At 58.3% G+C, this 16,495-nt stretch overlaps 1 protein-coding gene across 3 annotated transcripts in view; it reads left to right on the top strand.

Moving 5' to 3' along the window:
* The window catches only part of SARDH (sarcosine dehydrogenase), a 59,641-nt gene that overhangs the window by 24,292 nt on the left and 18,854 nt on the right, over window positions 1–16,495 (top strand). For all 3 annotated transcript variants that reach the window (XM_026514295.4, XM_048223194.2, XM_026514294.4), the window contains 4 exons: window positions 1,803–1,916; window positions 7,781–7,919; window positions 9,263–9,376; window positions 14,972–15,119. In XM_026514295.4, the coding sequence (XP_026370080.2) occupies window positions 1,803–1,916; window positions 7,781–7,919; window positions 9,263–9,376; window positions 14,972–15,119 (515 nt within the window). The remainder of the gene's footprint in view (window positions 1–1,802; window positions 1,917–7,780; window positions 7,920–9,262; window positions 9,377–14,971; window positions 15,120–16,495) is intronic.

Below are 16,495 nucleotides of genomic sequence, written 5' to 3'. Positions count from 1 at the left end.
ATTTAGCTCAAAATTAGGCATTCTGTGTTAGTTTGTAAGTTGGGATTTCACAGCCTCCTGGCCTCTGGGTGCCCTCCTGGGGGCTCCCCCCCGCCCCAGTGCCTCCCATGGGCCCGAGGTTGTCAGAGAAGAGCCCAAACCATCCTGCTTGTGAAACTCGGGGGCTGGGGTCCGCTGGAACAGGCAGTGTGATGATTTCAGCCCCATCAGGGCGATAGGATCCAGATTTGCAAATTGAAATCCCTCTCCCGCTGCTCTGTTTTACCAGTCCCCTCCCCTTGCAACCACCTCCCATCTCCATAGCAACCCAGGGCCCAAGGCCAGTCCCAGGGCATCCTGAGGCAAGCGAGGCAGAAGCCAGAGCTCGCTAATGCCCAGAGGTCGGTGTTCTCAGGCTCCTCGGTCCTGGCCCCTTCTCCTGTTGGCCTGTGGAGACCCTTGTTCTCTGCCCAGGAGCACAGAGCTCCCCTCAAGGTCCTAATCACTGGAAGGACAGGCAAACACATGAGGCACCTGTGAGGATGGAGGAGGCAGACTCTCTAAGACATCAGGGGGAGCGGCCTGTCCCCAGGAGGCTGAGAGGCTGGGGCCACCAGGACAGGTTGGGCCTGGAGCAGAGCCCTCTGCAGCCTAGCTGGCCTGTCCGTGGAAGCCCCTGTCCCCTGGAATCCATGGGAGAGCAGAGGACACTGGAGCAGGGATCAGGAATATTCCCTTGGTCTGGAGATGGGCAGGATCTGCACCCTCTCACCTGGGAGCCATCCTGGGCATCTAGGACACAGGGTGACAAGACATCCCCAAATCCCAGATGCCCAGCCAGGCTGCAACGAGCTGGAATGTCCCTTCTGGGGTCACAGGGGCCAATGGGAGCCACGCCTGCCAGGCAGGGAAACCCCTCCCCGGATGCCAGGGTTTGGGTGGGGCTCGGGGCAGGAGAGGGACCAGCCTCGTCAGAACCTCACGTTCAGCTCTTGCCTGGGAAAGGAGGCTGGGCAGGGCTAGCCGTGCTGCGCGGTGACCGTTGACTGGCTCCCTCAGAAGCAGCAGGGGCAGAGAAGGGCCTCTTGGCCTGTGGGCATCTCAGAGCTGCTGACAGGATGCAGGACAGGCCACGGCAAGTGGCAGTGGAGGAGCCAGCCTCTGGGGCCCACCCGCCGCCAGGTCTAGGCCAGGCCTGTCGGGTCCTTGCCTGGGACCTAGGGCAAACTGTAACTTCTCTGCCTCAGTTTCCCATCTGTAGAAAGGATCTCCCTCCCTAGAATCTTGAGGCCCTTGGAGCAGGGCTTGGTCCTGATTGCCATGGCAATGGCATTGGGCCCCCACCTCTGTCACCCTCGTCCTCAGTGGCCTTATCTCACTGCCTTAGCCTTGCCTCGAAAGCCCTGACAGTGGCCCTGATGTCCGAGGTGAACCCCCTTTGCCTCCCCGTCAGCCCCATCTGTCCCTACCCTGAGTCCACCCAACTTCTTCTCCATCCTTCTGGGCCCCAAGCGGCATAGCCCAGCCTCTCCACTGGCACCGGCTCTCAGACACACCACCCCCATGGCCATTACGGTGTCATCTGTGCAAGGGGTTATGGATGACCTGAGCCCCTCGCCTCCCCCCACCCCTGCACGCACAATACACCCCTCCCAGGGGCAGCTCGGTGAGGCCGGACCAGATCGTCTGCTCCATCTCTGCCTCTGCGAGACCCAACTCCCTGCCCGCCAAGCCGCACATGTCTGGGTGCGCGTGCGTGCCTATAGGGAGAGACAGAGGGAAGGGAGGAGTAGGAAGACTGTGACAAGCGTGTCTTCTCCCAGGTTCTACAGTACGACTACTACGGGGCCTACGGAAACCAGGCGCACAGAGACTACGCCTACGGCCGCCTGCTCGGGGACGAGTACACGTTTGACTTCCCGCCTCACCACGATGTGGTCAGTGCCAAGTCCCCCCTCCCCCGCCCTGGTGGAGCCAGAGGCTCTGCGGGCCCCATCCTGTCCACCCCCGTGCTTGGCTGGCTCCAGTTTGAGGAGGAACCGGTGATGTTTTCCCCTCTGCCCTCCTCTGTGCCAAGGCTTGGCCAACGGTCAGACCTGAGGGCAGTATTACTGTGTCTGGCAGGGGGGCTGGGGCTGGCTGTGTGGCCCCAGGCCAGGCGCTGCCCCTCTCTGAGCCTCCCACCCTCCTGCCCTGGAGCTGTTCGGAGGCGTGCTTGCATGAGACTGTGTGAGTCACTAGCTCCTTCCTCCAGGCCCAGTGTGCTGGGTCCCCACCTGTGGCTCTGGCAGAGTAGATCCAGGACACAGAGATCCCAGACCGGCCCCTTGTCCCAGACCGGCCCCTCCAGGGGACAAGCAGAGGGTCTATGGTCCGGGGTCTGCTTGAGGCCCCTCCAGCTCTGGAATTGGGCAGGTGAGGCTGGTCAGACAGCGAACCTGGCCGCTCATCGCCCCGGCCCAAATGCCTAGCTCCCGACTCCCACCAGGGTGGGGGTGACAAGGACTTGGGGCCTGGCCGTGCCCTGCAGTCTGCACCATGCAGAGATGTTGTCACGGGCAGCTTCTGCAGAAAACAACAGCAGCTTCCATGCAGAGCGGCCCAGCCATTTGGTAGAGGGATCACCCAGTAGAACATGGCCCAGCCTGTGTCCTCGTGGCTGCCCTGGGAGAGGGACCATGGCCTCGGCTGCCCCCGATGTGGGCATGGAGCCAAGGCCTCCACCCATGGGTGCCCAGCCCAGGGTGGCCTGGGAAGCAGCCGTGAGGGGGAAGGCAGCCGCCAGCTTCCTAGGTATGTGGCCTGTGAGGTCACCTGGGGCCCTGGCTCAGAAGGGCCCTGCGTGGGGATTAATGCTCTGCTGTGGCCACCTCGAAACTTCATACTTTTGGAACCAGGGCCCACGGTCCTGAGGCGCTGGGCCTCACAGGTGCCACAGGTGGTCCCGTGACCTCCCCCGAGCTTGCTCTCCTGGTGAAGGCACCGGAGGAGGGGCTTGGGAGATGGAAGCAGGAGGCACGTGTGTCCAGAAGCTCCCGGAGGCCCGGGCGCTGCCTCTCGGGGTGCGAAGGGGGCTCCGTCTGGCACTTCAGCACCCGCACCGCCTTGGGCTTGCAGGACGTCTGGCCCTCGGGGACGTGGGAGCTCGGAGGGGATGCCAACTTGGCTTGGTGGCTTCATCCAGCCTCCGCAAACGCGCCTGAACAGCCCCAAAGCATGAAACACACACTTGTTCTCCGCGTTGGCAACTCCCCAGCCTGGGGAGCCGAGAGTCAGCCCGGAGACTATTTGGGGTTTTGCTCTGCAGCCCCAGCAGTGGCGAGGGTCCCGCAGCGCCTGCCGGGTTGCAGGAGCTCCGCAGAGGGGAGTGGTGTCGGCAGAGGGCTGGAGGCGCGGCATCGGGGGCTCGGGATGGCGCGGTCCGGGGGGGGGGGGTGCCCGCTTTCCTGGGGAAGCCCGATCCGGGCCTTGGCCGGTTTCCCTGGTGTAAACGCTCTCACCACCCTCTCCGCTCGCCCACGCGGCGCCAGCGGATGCGGAGCTGGACGAGACGCACGCCGCTAGGCAGACCTGGCTGGGGACGCGTCTGTGGTCTTTGGGCTGGGGGGCCCCCCCGCCACCGACCTCGTTCCCTCCCCGGCCTCGGAGGGCACTTAGCGTGAGGTGGTTTGTGGCAGTCTCCTTGTCGGGGATGGTGGATAGACTGCCGGGGCGGGGGGGAGGTGACCCAGGTCCTTGACGCACAGTGAGTGCTGGCGGCAGGGAGCTTTGCTGCTGCAATTTTCTCTTGTGTCGTAACAGTAAGGTTGGTGCCTCGCTTGGCAGCTGTGATGTGTTCAGAGCAAAGAAGCAGGGGCGTGGTGACGGAAGACCAAGGAGAAAAATGCACGGATAACCCGGGTCCTGGAGGACCTGGCTAGGGCATCTGTAGACCGCCAGCAGGGCTGTTGGGTGCGCACTCTCCCTCTCTCTTTCTTTAGACAGTTTTATTGAGAGAGAATTCACGTACTGTACAACCCGTCCATTTCAAGGTACAGCTCCGTGTTTGTTAGTGGTTGCCTGAGACAGAACAGCCGCCCCCACAATCGGATGTCGGAACACTTGTGTCTGTCTGCCTGCAGAAGAAACCCCAGCCCGCTAGCCATCACCCCGCCCCTCATGCTCTCCCCACCGCACCCCTACCCTGGGGCAGCCACTAAGCTGCTTCTGTCCCTACAGAGGCACCTTGCTGGGACATGTCAGAGCACGGGACTCATACAGTGCATGGTCTTTCGTGACTGGCTGCTTCCATCCAGCACAGTATTTTCAAGGTCCATCCACGTTTTAGGGTGTATCCGTCCATCATGACTTCGAATTTCGAGAGTATTCCATTACACAGCCATACTGCAGTGCTTCCGGTCACCTGTGGACAGACACTTGAGCTGTGTCCATGTTTCAGCTGCTGTGAATAGTGTCTCACGATCGTGTGTGGACAGGTGTCTGTGTGCATATGCGTTTTCATTTCTCACGGGTAGAAACCTGCAGTGTTGGTAGATAACCTGTAATTGCTGGGCCATGCGGGAACGGGGCGCTTAACGCTTTGAGGACAGGCCAACTGTTTTCCAAAGTGGCTACGCTGTTTCGCATTGCCACCCACGGCGCGGAGGGTTCTGACTTCTCCACAGCCTCACCACCACTTGCGAGTCTCTCTCTCTGGTCCTAGCCATCCTCGTGGGCGTGAAGTGGAGAGTATCTCCCTGGGGTTTTGAGTTGCATTTCCCTACAGGCTGATGACGTAGAGCATCTTCTCATGTGCTCATTGGCCATTTGTACATCGTCTTTGGAGAAATGTCTATGCAGATACCTTGCTCATTTTAAATTGGGTCGTTGGTGTTTTTACTGAGTTATAAGAGTTCTTGTTGTATTTGGGTTATATCTGGGATCTTACCAGATTTATGCCTGGCACGTATTTTCTCTCATTCTGTGGGTTGTCTTCCCTTTCTTGATGGTGTCGTTGGCAGCACAAAAGGTCTTACTTTTGGTGAAGTCCAACTTATGGATTGTTTCTTTTTCTGCTTGTGCTTCTGGCGTCATATTTCAGAAGGGCATTTCCTAATGCCCTTTTCCAAGGACCACAAAGATTGACTCGCACATTTTCTTCTAAGAATTTTATAGTTTTTGCTCTTATTCTTAGATCTGTGACCCACTGTGACTAAGGTTTGTATATGGTGTGAGGAAGGGCTCCGACTTCCTCCTTGCGTGTGGCCATCCAGCTGTACCGGCACCACATGTCAAAGATCGTTGCTTCCCCCTCGCCGTGGCCTTGGCATCCTTGTGGGAAATCAGCGGACCATAAACATGAGGCTTATTTCTGGACTGTCGACCCGATTCCAGGGATCTATACACGTTTTCTGTGTTAGTGCCCCCCTGTCCTGATTACAGTAGTTTTGTGGTCAGTCTTGAAATCGGGAAGCGTGAGTCTCCCAGCTTTGTTCTTCTCGCTCAAGATTGTTTGAAATATTCTGGGTCCCTTGCATTTCCGTATGAATTTTAGGATCAGTTTGTCAATTTTCCAAGAAGCCAGCTGCGATCTTAATGGGACTGTGTGGAATCTGGATCGACTCGGAGAGCACTGTCATCTTAGCAAGCGTCAGGTCTTCATTTTGTAAACATGGGATGTCTTTCCATTCACTTAGGGCTTCTGCCGTTTCTTTCAAAGACATTGCCGAGTTGTTCGAGTACAAGTTTTGCACTTCTTTTGTTAAATTTATTCATGAGTATCTAAAAATTCTTTGTGATGATGTAAGTGGAGTTATTTTCTTAATTTCAGTTTTGATTGTTCACCATTAGTGACACGAAAAACAAAGCCATGGTTCTTATTTATCTGTTGCACATTGACCTTGTATCCTGACGCCTTCTCGAACTATTTTGTTAGTTGTAATAGTTTTTTAGTGGATTCCTACGATTTTCTTTTTTTTTTTTTAAAGATTTTATTTATTTATTCGACAGAGATAGAGACAGCCAGCGAGAGAGGGAACACAAGCAGGGGGAGTGGGAGAGGAAGAAGCAGGCTCGTAGCGGAGAAGCCCGATGTGGGGCTCGATCCCATAACGCTGAGATCACGCCCTGAGCCGAAGGCAGACGCCCAACCGCTGTGCCACCCAGGCGCCCCGGTTCCTAGGATTTTCTATAAGCAGGATCGTGTCATCTGCAAATAGAGATCGTTTTACTCCTTCTTTTCCAAGCTTGATGCTTTTTATTACTTTTTCTTGCCTAATTGCTGCCGTGGCTAAAACCTTCAGTACAATGCTGAGTTCAAGTAGCAAAGCGAACAGCTGTCTTGTTTCTGGTCTTAGGAAGGGGAACATGTTCAGTCTTTCCCTATTACAGGGTAATGTCAGCTATAGAATTTATGTACATGCTTTTAATCAGGTTGAGGAAGTTCCCTCCTAGTCCTAGATTATTGAATATTTTTATGATGAAAGGTGTTGGATTCTATCGAATACTTTCTCTGCATTTATAGGGCTGATCATATAGTTTCTGTTTTGTATTCTATTCATATGGTGCATTCTATCGTTGATCTGGGGGCGCCAACCGACCTCCCATTCCCGGGAGAAATCCCTCTTGATCATGGTGTGTTCTCCTTTTTACATGTTGCTGGATTTGGTTCACTAGTATTTTGTTGAGGGTGTTTGTTTCTACTTTCATGAGGGATATTGGCCTCGTTTTCTGAGGGGCGGGTCTTTGTCTGGTTTTGACATTACGGTGATGCTGGCCTCGTGGAACAAGTTAGGAAGTATTTCCTACTCTTCTATTTTTTTTTTTTTTGAATTCTGGTGTTAATTCTTCTTTGAATGTTTGATAGAATTCACCAATGAAGCCATCTGGGCCAGGGCTTTTCTTTATAGGGAGTTTTAAATTACTAACTCAGTCTCTTTCTGTTATGGATCTATTCAGACTTTCTATTTCTTCTTCAGCTTTAGTTACTCGTGTCTTTCCAGGAATTTGTCCATTTCTCGTCTCACGTGTTGTCAGATGGGTATGAGTGGTATCTCTTTATAATCCTTTTATTGCTGTCGGGCGCGTAGTGTCCCCTCTTTCATTCCTGGTTTGATACTTTGAGTCCTCTCTCTTGTTTTCTGTGTGAGTCTAACTGAAGATCTGTCAATTTTGTTGAACCTTTCAAAGAACCAACTTTGCTTTTGCTGATTTTCTCAACTTTTCTATTCCCTATTTCATTTGTTTCCATTCTAGTCTTTATCATGTCTTTCCTTTCGCTTGCTCTGGTTTAATTCACTCTTCTCTTTCCAGTTTCTCCAAGTGGGATACTGAGGCATCAGTTTGAGAGCTTCTTTTCCATGGAGGCATTTGCAGGTGTGAGGTCACTGTGAGCACGGCCCTGACTTCGTTCTGTCCATTTCCACGTGCCCTGTTTCCACCGGCATCCTTGCCCAAGTATTTTCCAGTCCCCTGTGAATGTTCGCTTTGATCCTTTGGTTTTTCGGAAGTGTGCGGGTTAATGTCACTTCTCTGTGAACTCTCCAATTTTCCTCCTCCTACTGAGTCCTAATGAAGTTCCATCGTGATCCAAGAACACGCTGTGTGTGATCTTAATCCTTTTGAATGTACTGCCTTTTTTTATGGTGTGTGAGCCGCCCTGGGGAGCGTTCCTGCGCTTGAGAGGAATGGGCATGGTGTGCTCCAGCTGGGAGGGGGAAGGGGACCTCAGAGCAGGTGTGCGGCAAAGAGCCCAGTGCCCCATGCTCCGGAGGGGGCACGGCTCAGAGTCCTCATGGCATCCCTCCTCCCTGGAACTCTTCAGATCAAGAAGGAGTGTCTGGCCTGCAGGGGGGCTGCCGCTGTGTTCAACATGTCCTACTTCGGGAAGTTCTACCTGGTGGGCTTGGACGCGAAGAAGGCTGCTGACTGGCTGTTCTCTGCTGATGTCAGCCGACCCCCAGGTATGACCTCCAAGGGCCCTGTGCTCCTTTCCCACTCCAGTGCCCTGGGCGTCTACCCTGGCAAGCTGACTCTGTCCCCTCTGGGCTCCTCTAGCTCATGGCTCTGCCCCTGAGGCTGGCCCTATGGCCCTGCATCTGGACCCCTCTGCCCTCATTGCCACATCCCAGACCTTAGAACCCCAGCACCTTCCTCCATCCCTTCTCCTGCCCTTCCTTCCCTTCCTCCCTCCCTCCTTCTCCTTTACCTTGTTCCAGAAAGGATAGAAGGCAGCAGGCCCTCAGTAAATGTCTCCTGGGACTGTGGAGCCCATTTAGTCACCCCCATAGGAACACTCCTCAAACAGGGTTTCCAGAATTAAATGAAAATACAAGATGCTCAGATAAATTTGAGTCTCAAGTAAAGAAGGAACAATGTTTTTATAGAGGTGTGTCCTGTGTAATATTTGGAATATTCATCTCCTTTTTTATTACCCACCCTCCTCCCACCTGTCCACCCACCTGAAAACGCACCCGTCCGCATCTGTATCAGTGCCCTGGGGCTGCTATAACAACACCCCAAACTGGGTGCCTTTAAATAATCGAAACGTATTACCTTACAATTCCGGAGGCGAGAAGTTCACAGTCAAGGTGGCAGGAGGCTGTGCTCTCTCTGAGACCTGGAGTAGGACACTCAGCAGCCTCTCCAGCTCCTGGTGGGGCCGATGATCCTCGGGGTTCCTTGGCTGTGCTGCGTCCCTGCGGTCTCCGCCTCGATGTCACACGGGCTTCTCCCTGTGTCTTCTTATGAGGACACCAGTCATACTGGATTAGGGCCCACCTTAATGACCATCTTAACGTAATTACATCTGCAAAGCCCTATTTCCAAGTAAGGTCACATTCACAGGTACTCGGGGTTGGGACTTCAACGTATCATTTTGGGAGATACAATTCAGCCCATTACACCATTTCCCCAGCCAGTCAGCCCACCTACGCACTTACCCACGCACCCCCTGCTCACCTCCTCTTAAACCTCCCGCTGAGCCACGTGCTGCCATCTGCCCCCAGACCCCGCCCAGCACCCCCATCCATGTTCCCCTCCACCCCGTCTTCAGTCATCCATCTGTATAGTCATTTATTCAACAGACATTAGGAGCCCCTGCTCGGCCAGCACAGGCGCGCCAGAGTGAGTGAGACGGGGGGGGGGGGGGGGGGTCCGGCTCCCGGCTCGAGGCATTTCAAGAAGAAAGAAGCTCCACTCACGACCCTCCCTCCTCAGGGGATGGCGGTGCTGGGTGACCTGCCCGTCCCTCTCTGGGCCGCCGGGCCGAGTGGCTCCCGCACTCTGCACCTTCCTCCTGCCCCAGGCTCGACGGTATACACCTGCCTGCTGAACCACAGGGGCGGCACGGAGAGCGACCTGACCGTCAGCCGCCTGGCCCCCAGCCCCCAGGCCTCCGCCCTGGCCCCTGCCTTTGAAGGTAAGAGACGCCCGCCCCGCGGGCTGAGCGGAGCCATGGCCCGTGGCTGCTGCTGGCCACGGACAGGCCGGGGCTGCGGGGGCTGCTCCGCGCGTACCTGCTGTGCTCGCGGCAGCCGCGGGAGGTGAGAGGTCTTGGTTCGGGCTGAACGTCGGCTCTGTTCAGGCCGTGACGCTGGGCTCCGAGTGCTCCGCGAGTGTGTCTTTGAACGCGTCCGTCCTGCAGTGTTCCGGGGCAGCCACACCGTGGGTGGGCTCGGCTCGTCCGGCCAGAGCAGAGTGCGCCGGGGAGAAGGCCGTGCCTCCCACTTGGTATTACCTCCTTCCTGCCACTAGCCTCCGTGCGTGCGGAGTCGACTTCCATCTCTGCGGGATCCCGACTCAGGCTGGGGTCGGTTCTTAGAAGACAGGCAGTTCAGTGCTACAGCTGCTACTGGGTTGCCCCCTGTAGTCTCTTCGCATTTGCTTGCATGCCTCCAGCAACAGTTAGCTCAGTACCTGTCTTCCCTGTCTGCACGGCCCCGACTGACTGCTGCACTGGGCTAGATCTGCTTCCCATCGCTTCAACTCTCCACCGCTCCCCTGCCCTGGTTCTCGCGGGAGCGATCTCGTCTCCAGTCCTGTAACAGTCTCTGCTAGGGAAGACGCGAGATGGCTGAGATTTGCAGAGTGGGAGGCACCCTCTTTCTCCAGGAAGGGGCCCCGTTGCCACCTCTGAGAGACTGGAGTTGCAGAGGAGAAAGGCGTCAACTGTATAGTTTCCGTGTGGCTGACTGTGCCATCCGGGGCAGGGGTCAGTGGGCTGAAAGTGCTCGGCCCGTTCAGAGAAGCTGGCAGCCCCCTGGCTCTGGACCTGGCTCTGTGCTGCCGACAAATGCAGTTGTGTCTCTGTGGACTTGGTCAGGGTCCCCGGCATGGGCGAGCGCGCTCTGGCCTGGGCGCTGGGGGAGGGAGGCGGAGCGAGAAGGAGGCTCGCTTGAGTCAGGCAGGCGCATGAGTTCAGTACCAGTTCCTGAGCGCTCACTGCGTGCTGGCCTGAGGCACCAAGAACGTCACGTGGCCGTGAACCCACCCGAGAAGGTTCTGGCCTGCATGGAGTTTGTGTTTCTGGTGGGGAGCAGGGGTGGTGGGACAAGTTTACCTTGCTGGCCACCAGTCCTTTGGGGTGGCTTCGCGGGCTGAGGGTGGGTGGGACTCCTGGGCCTCTGGGGTGGCTGCTGGAATCGGAGTGTCATGGAGTAGCACTGGCGAGCTGGAGGCTGGAGCGCGAGGGAGCAGTCTTACAGGGGCAAGTAGGGCTTGGGGGCCCCTGCCCCCCGCCACTGCTGGTGCAGAAGTCAGGAAGGCAGCGGTCTCAGTGAGAGCAGGTGTGCTTTGTGAATGAGCTCATCCACCCCTTCCTTCCCCCGGTGCTCGCACGCACGCACGGAGCCTTTACCCTCAGACACATGCAGGTAGACGGCAGAGGCTGGGGCTGAAGGAGTCTGCTGGGCCTCCAGGATCTCATGGTATGGACAGACCACCGTATGGGCCGACGGGCCGGGAGGAGACCATTAGAACACTGGGATGGAAAAGAGCAGGACTATGGAGGCTATGCAAAGTAACTGAGCCAGGATGAGGAAGGCTTCCTGGAGGAGGTGATGTCTGGCCTGAAAGGTGGCTGGAAAGAGCTGGGTGGAGAGGTCAGCAGGGGCTATTTGGAGAAGGGCTGGTGGGAGTTTTGTGTGGCCTTCGCCCCCAAGGAGAGGGGAGGCCCTGACAGACGTAGCTGCCATCCTCGCAGAGCCCGTGGAGCTGCGGGTGCAGGGCACACGGGCCCCACTGAGGGTGCCGAGGGTCCACGGAAATCCTGGGCCAGGCCCTGCCACTGCCTGACTCTGAGGCCCACCACTCTGAGCCTCAGTTTCTCCATCTGGAGAATGGGGACCTCACTAGTTCCCTCAATGGGGAGCTGTAGTGAAAGCACTTTGTAAACTGAGCCACTGCCCAAGGTTGCACCCACGGAATGCCTTTTGGGATGATTCTGGTGGATCCCTGGCCCTGAGGGTTTGGGGAGCTCCTGCCTTGCCAGGGCTGGGGGAGCGCAGGCTCTGGGGCAGAGGGAAGGGAAAGGCGCTGATGCTTCGGGAGGTGTTTTTCCTAGACTCTGGCACCTCCAAGTTCTCCTGGGAAGGAGGGGGGGAGGGAGGGCTCTGGGCTCGGCCTGCCAGTGGAAGTGTGCATGGCGAGGGAGGCACGAGGATGCCTGCGTCATACCCCGGGAGGCTCTGGAGCGTGCTGACGGGCCCGGGGACACAGCCAAACACGAGAAAAACGGCGGCGTGCGGACTTTTATTTTCAGCCTTAAAAACTGTACCGTTCCTGCCATGAATATGCATGACTTTCAATATGCATGTTTTAGCCGGGGGTTAATTATACCTGTTACGTCAGACCACCATTAAGTCAAGGGGTGGTGATTTGCATTCGATCGAGCTTGTGTGCAAAGCAGCTGTCAATCCTACACGTGGTCTCATTTGATCTTTTATATCACAAAAGGAAAACGTGCTCGTAGGAGGCATCTCAACAATACCGAAAAATAGAAAATAAAATCTTCAGCCCCCAACTCCCCGGCTGGAGCCCGAGCCCCCGGTCTGTGCCCGCTGACTGCCCTCTCTGCCACGTCCGCTTGCAGGCTGGGCCCCGAGCTGGGCTGACTGTGGTCTCAGGACCCAGCACTTTGGGTCTTCGATGAGGGACAGCTGCCCAGAAAATGTCCGTTCCAGCCGCGGCCACCTCTCTGGCACGGGTGGCCCCAGTAACTCATGTCCTCCGGGGAGGGGCCGCGGGTGGCTTCAGAGAGTCACAGCGTGTGTCGGGGCCGGAGCAGAGGACGCTGTCGGAATTCCAATGTCCTGTAAGAGTCCCCAGCCCAGGGACGGTGTGGGGTGTGGGGGCCCTTTGGGGGCTGACTTGTCTTTTTGGCTTCTGTCTCCCTTTGTGCTTATCGGTTTTAAGAGAAAAGAGGAAGAGAGGAGATGTGATCACCTAGCCAGTAGATTTTTTACCAGTGGATGCTCTCAGCCGCCCGACGGGGGTGGGTGTGGCTCTGCCCACCTTACAGATGAGAAAACAGGCTCCAACAAGTAAGGACTGAGGCCAGTGAGTCACAGAACCGCCCCTGGGCCAGGCTGGTCTGGTGCCAAGACCTATGTGTTTCCCAAGACAGGGTCCTCCTGGGGGTGGGTAGTGTCCCTGTGAAGTGTCCCCAAAGGGGTATGTGGTAGGGATTTGGGGAGCAGCACTTTCTGCCCAGCCCCATGGTCCAAAGGGTGCAAATGTACGTACAGGGTATGGTCCTGGCTGGAGGGAGATTGTGGGGTGGACACAGGCAAGGGGGCAGGCCACTGCGGGGAGCTGGTGGAGGTGTTCTGCAGGGTTGGGGTGGGGTAAATGGGCTTCCTGGAGGAAGGGATGTTTGAGCTGGGTCCAGGAAGGTGAGGAGGAGTGGCTCAGGTCCTGCAAGGCGCTGGTGAGTGGGAGGGCCTGGATGAGGATGTGTCCTGGGCCAAGAGTAGAGCCAAGTAGATCAGAACCCAGTGCCTTGTGAGGGGGCAGGGGTCACAGGGCAGGCTCTGACGAGCCAGGGGGACACTTTGGGACCATCCTGAGGGCCGCAGCAGTGAGGGCAGGAGGTGGTGAGGTTGGGCTGGCGTGGCATTGGAGGCTGGGGCCAGGAGGGGATGGAGCCAGCCCTGCAGGCCCGAGGTGCTGCAGCTTGGGCGGGCCACAGCCATGGGCGCGGAGAGAAGGGGCTCCGAGGCGGCTTTGGGATATGGGGATGAAGGAGAGAGCAGGGCTGCGGGTGACCCCCAGGTCCAGCCATTTGCCAAGAAGTGCCTGTAGCTGTGGTAGTCAGGGGGGGCTTCCCGGAGGCTAAGGCCTCTGAGCTGGATCTGGATGGGCAGCAGGGTTACAGGAGCAGAAGAGCACAGAGCACATGGGGTGCCAAGGTCAGCAACATCCCAGGGCTCGCCTGGATGGGGGGGACCGCAGCCCCTTCTTCTGCTCCTTCCCCTGCGGGGTTGGAGAGGGAAGAGGGCCCCTGTGCCAAGCTTCCATTGGTGGCGCCCAGCCCAGCCCAGGAGCCTCCCCTGGGAGCCCCGCCAGCAGGTGCTCTTGGCGGGGAAGAGAGGCCCGGTGCCCCTCCCTCCCCAGCCTCGGCCACCAGTGGCACCCTCCTTTGCCTACTTTTTAATTATGGTGGGGCGCTGTACCACAGTGGTGGGGGAGCCCCTGAGAAGGGCCAGAGAAGGGCACTTCGGAGGATCTTCCAACCTCAGGAGCCCCCTGGCCATCTCCACCAGTGCCCACTAGCTATGCACGGGTCGGGGGTGGCGCTGGGCCTGCGGGCAGATGCCCAGAGACGACATTGTCCAGGGCCAAGAGAAGCGGCTGCCACGCAGGACCCCGAGAAGAGGAGGCCTCCCAGGGCAGAAGCAGCCCTGCTCCTGGCTCTGGGCCCCTCCCTGGGGCCCCTCCGACGGTGGCTATGTACACGGGGCCGGGAGGCCACAGCTCCAGTCGCACTCCCGCTGTACAGACGGAGAAGCGGCTGGGAGCTCCGGGATCGCCCGGGCACCCCTGCTCTGAGGCTGGGGGCCCTGCAGGAATTAACGAGGAAGGAAGGAGAGAGGCAGGATGCGAGGGGAGGTACCGAGAGAGCTGAGATGAAGGAGGCCCCCACCCCCAGGCCCACCTCCCCTGGTTCCTCCCGGAGGTGGGAGGGGGGAGTGACCAGTGAGAGCCCGCCCGCCCCAGGCACTGCATCCCTGCAATGAGGTGTGTCGACCCTCAGTTGCAGATGAGAGTACAGAGGCTCAGAGAGGCTGTGTGATGGGCTCAAGGCCACACAGCTGTCCCAGGTCCCAGCTCCCCAGGGCAGTGGCTCTCCCAGGATGCTGGGCCAAGGAGGGCTGCCCTCCATTCACCCCTACCCAGGTGGCAGTGTGGCCCAGGCCGTGGGCTCAGAGCTGGACAGAGTCTGATTTTCTACCATGTGACCTCCATGAACCTCAGTCTCCTTTTCTGAGACACCGGGGTGGTGATGAGCGTCAGCCTCCTGGGGGACTCAAGGGGATATTGCCTATAAAGCCCAGCCCGGGACCTGGCCCCAGCAAGTCCTGCTATGGCCAAGGGGGGACCCGGAGACCAGTGGCCAGGGGGCCGTGGAATGAAAGGAGAGCCAGAGAGGAAAAGAGGCTCACCCACGGCTGCGCAGCCCTGATGGCAGACGGACCCGCAGCAGCACCTACCGGGGCGAGACCGCGTTGGGAGCTCTTCCCCTTTCCTGGATCAGGAGCCCTCTGAGAAGGGGGTGAAAGCCTCAGACGCTCCCAGAAAAGTGCTCCCTTGGCATGTGCAGCCCTCGAGGGTCCTACACCCTGGCCCCCAACCCCTGCCCCCCGCTGAGAAGTCGGGCCCCCGGGAGGATCCCTGCACTCCGCCTTGTGTTGTTCGCTCTCTGGAAAAGAGCAAGTGTTTCCTCAACCCGGAGGTCTCGCTGCCCCCACGCCCTCCGTCCTGCCGCCCTGCCCTGAGTCCGGTGCTCCTCTCACAGGGGACGGCTACTACCTGGCCGTGGGCGGGGCCGTGGCGCAGCACAACTGGGCCCACATCAGCGCGGTGCTGCAGGATGAGAAGTTCCGGTGCCAGCTCATCGACAGCTCCGAGGACCTGGGCATGATCAGCGTCCAGGGCCCGGCCAGGTGAGGAGCGGTGGGGTGCACAGCCCCCGGGACCCTGAGCCGGGTCCCTCCAACCGGGCCCTGTGGGCGGAACCACGGACGGTCCAGAACGGGATGTTCTGGCTCGCTAGACGCTCTGGTGAGCCCAGAGACGCCACGCCAGATAAATCGTTTTCACAGCACTAGAATACAGAAAAGCCCTTAATGGGAGCGTCAGACTCAACCATTCGGTGCCTCGGCATCTGAGGGTTCGGGGGTCACAGAAGAGCCCGTGTGTGGGGGGGGGGGAGGGTGTCCTTGGGTCGGTGATACAGTCTGGGGGTTACTGATGCCATCGCGAAGTGGGCACAGCCCGGCTGGGGTTCTCCCTGCTGCTGCTGGGGCTGAGAAGAGTGTGGAACTGAGGCCACTGCCCCCCGGGCCCAAACGCCTCCGTGATCCCCTCCGCTGATGAGGCTGGCGGATGGGTGAGCCAGTCATTCGTTCCTTCTGTAAGTATTTGCCGAGCTGTGTGCCCACCCACGAGGCACCAGAGCCCTCGAGGTCCTCAGATGCAGGCTGCGCGTGGAGCCACAGAGGGGGCTGAGGCAAAGGGGAGCCCGAGCAGCTGTGCGCTCTGGAAAGATCCCTCCGGCTGGGCTTCAGGGAAGGGCCTGGGGGGGGGGCAGTGGGGTGATCGTGTTAACAGGCAGCAAGTGGGCACCTGTGATTTGCCAAACCCTGTGCCCACCTCTCCTGCAACTACAGATCGTCGCCCTTGCACGTGGTTCTAATGGTTCTTGTTCTTTTTGGTGAAGAAACAGAGGCACAGAGAGGTCGAGATCTTTGCCCAGGGCGGCACAGCTAGCTCAGCGCTCTATCACTGACCCCAGAGCCGGGCACGCATCAGTGCCGGGGAGACTCCTCTTGAGTGGTGGACCTGCCACACCCGAGAGGTGCCGGTGGAGGCAGGGAAGAGGGGCACGTGTCAAAGGAAGGGCGTATTCCCGAAGAATGGCGGGAACAGCTGGCTGCGGAGTCGCAGTGGGAGGGACGGGAAGAGTGGGCCCCGAGCTGCACGCTCAGACTCTGCCACAGGGTCCATTTTCCCTGGTGCCCTGGAGCTGACCAAGCCAGCAGCTCCCCAGCGGGGTCCTGGACGGGCCATCCTCCCCTCGCAGTCTGTGTTGTAGCTGTTTTCGTGTGGGCGTTGCCCAGGGGCGCGCGGCAGACAGGCGGGACCTGCTCGCTGAGCGAATGTATGGAATCTGAGTAGGTCATGTACTTTAATGTTGATCGGCTTCTGTCAAGCGTTTGACCAACATCCACTAAGGGAACACTTGGGCAAAGCCCTAGAGCAGATGAGCAAATGGTCAAGCCCTGGAGCTCTCTGGAGGGACGGTATTCCAGGCAGAGGA

Source organism: Ursus arctos, unplaced genomic scaffold (assembly GCF_023065955.2).
Source record: "Ursus arctos isolate Adak ecotype North America unplaced genomic scaffold, UrsArc2.0 scaffold_18, whole genome shotgun sequence".
Classification (NCBI taxonomy): domain Eukaryota; kingdom Metazoa; phylum Chordata; class Mammalia; order Carnivora; family Ursidae; genus Ursus; species Ursus arctos.
Note: the sequence above shows the minus strand (reverse complement) of the source record. Positions and strands in the feature narration are given on the sequence as shown.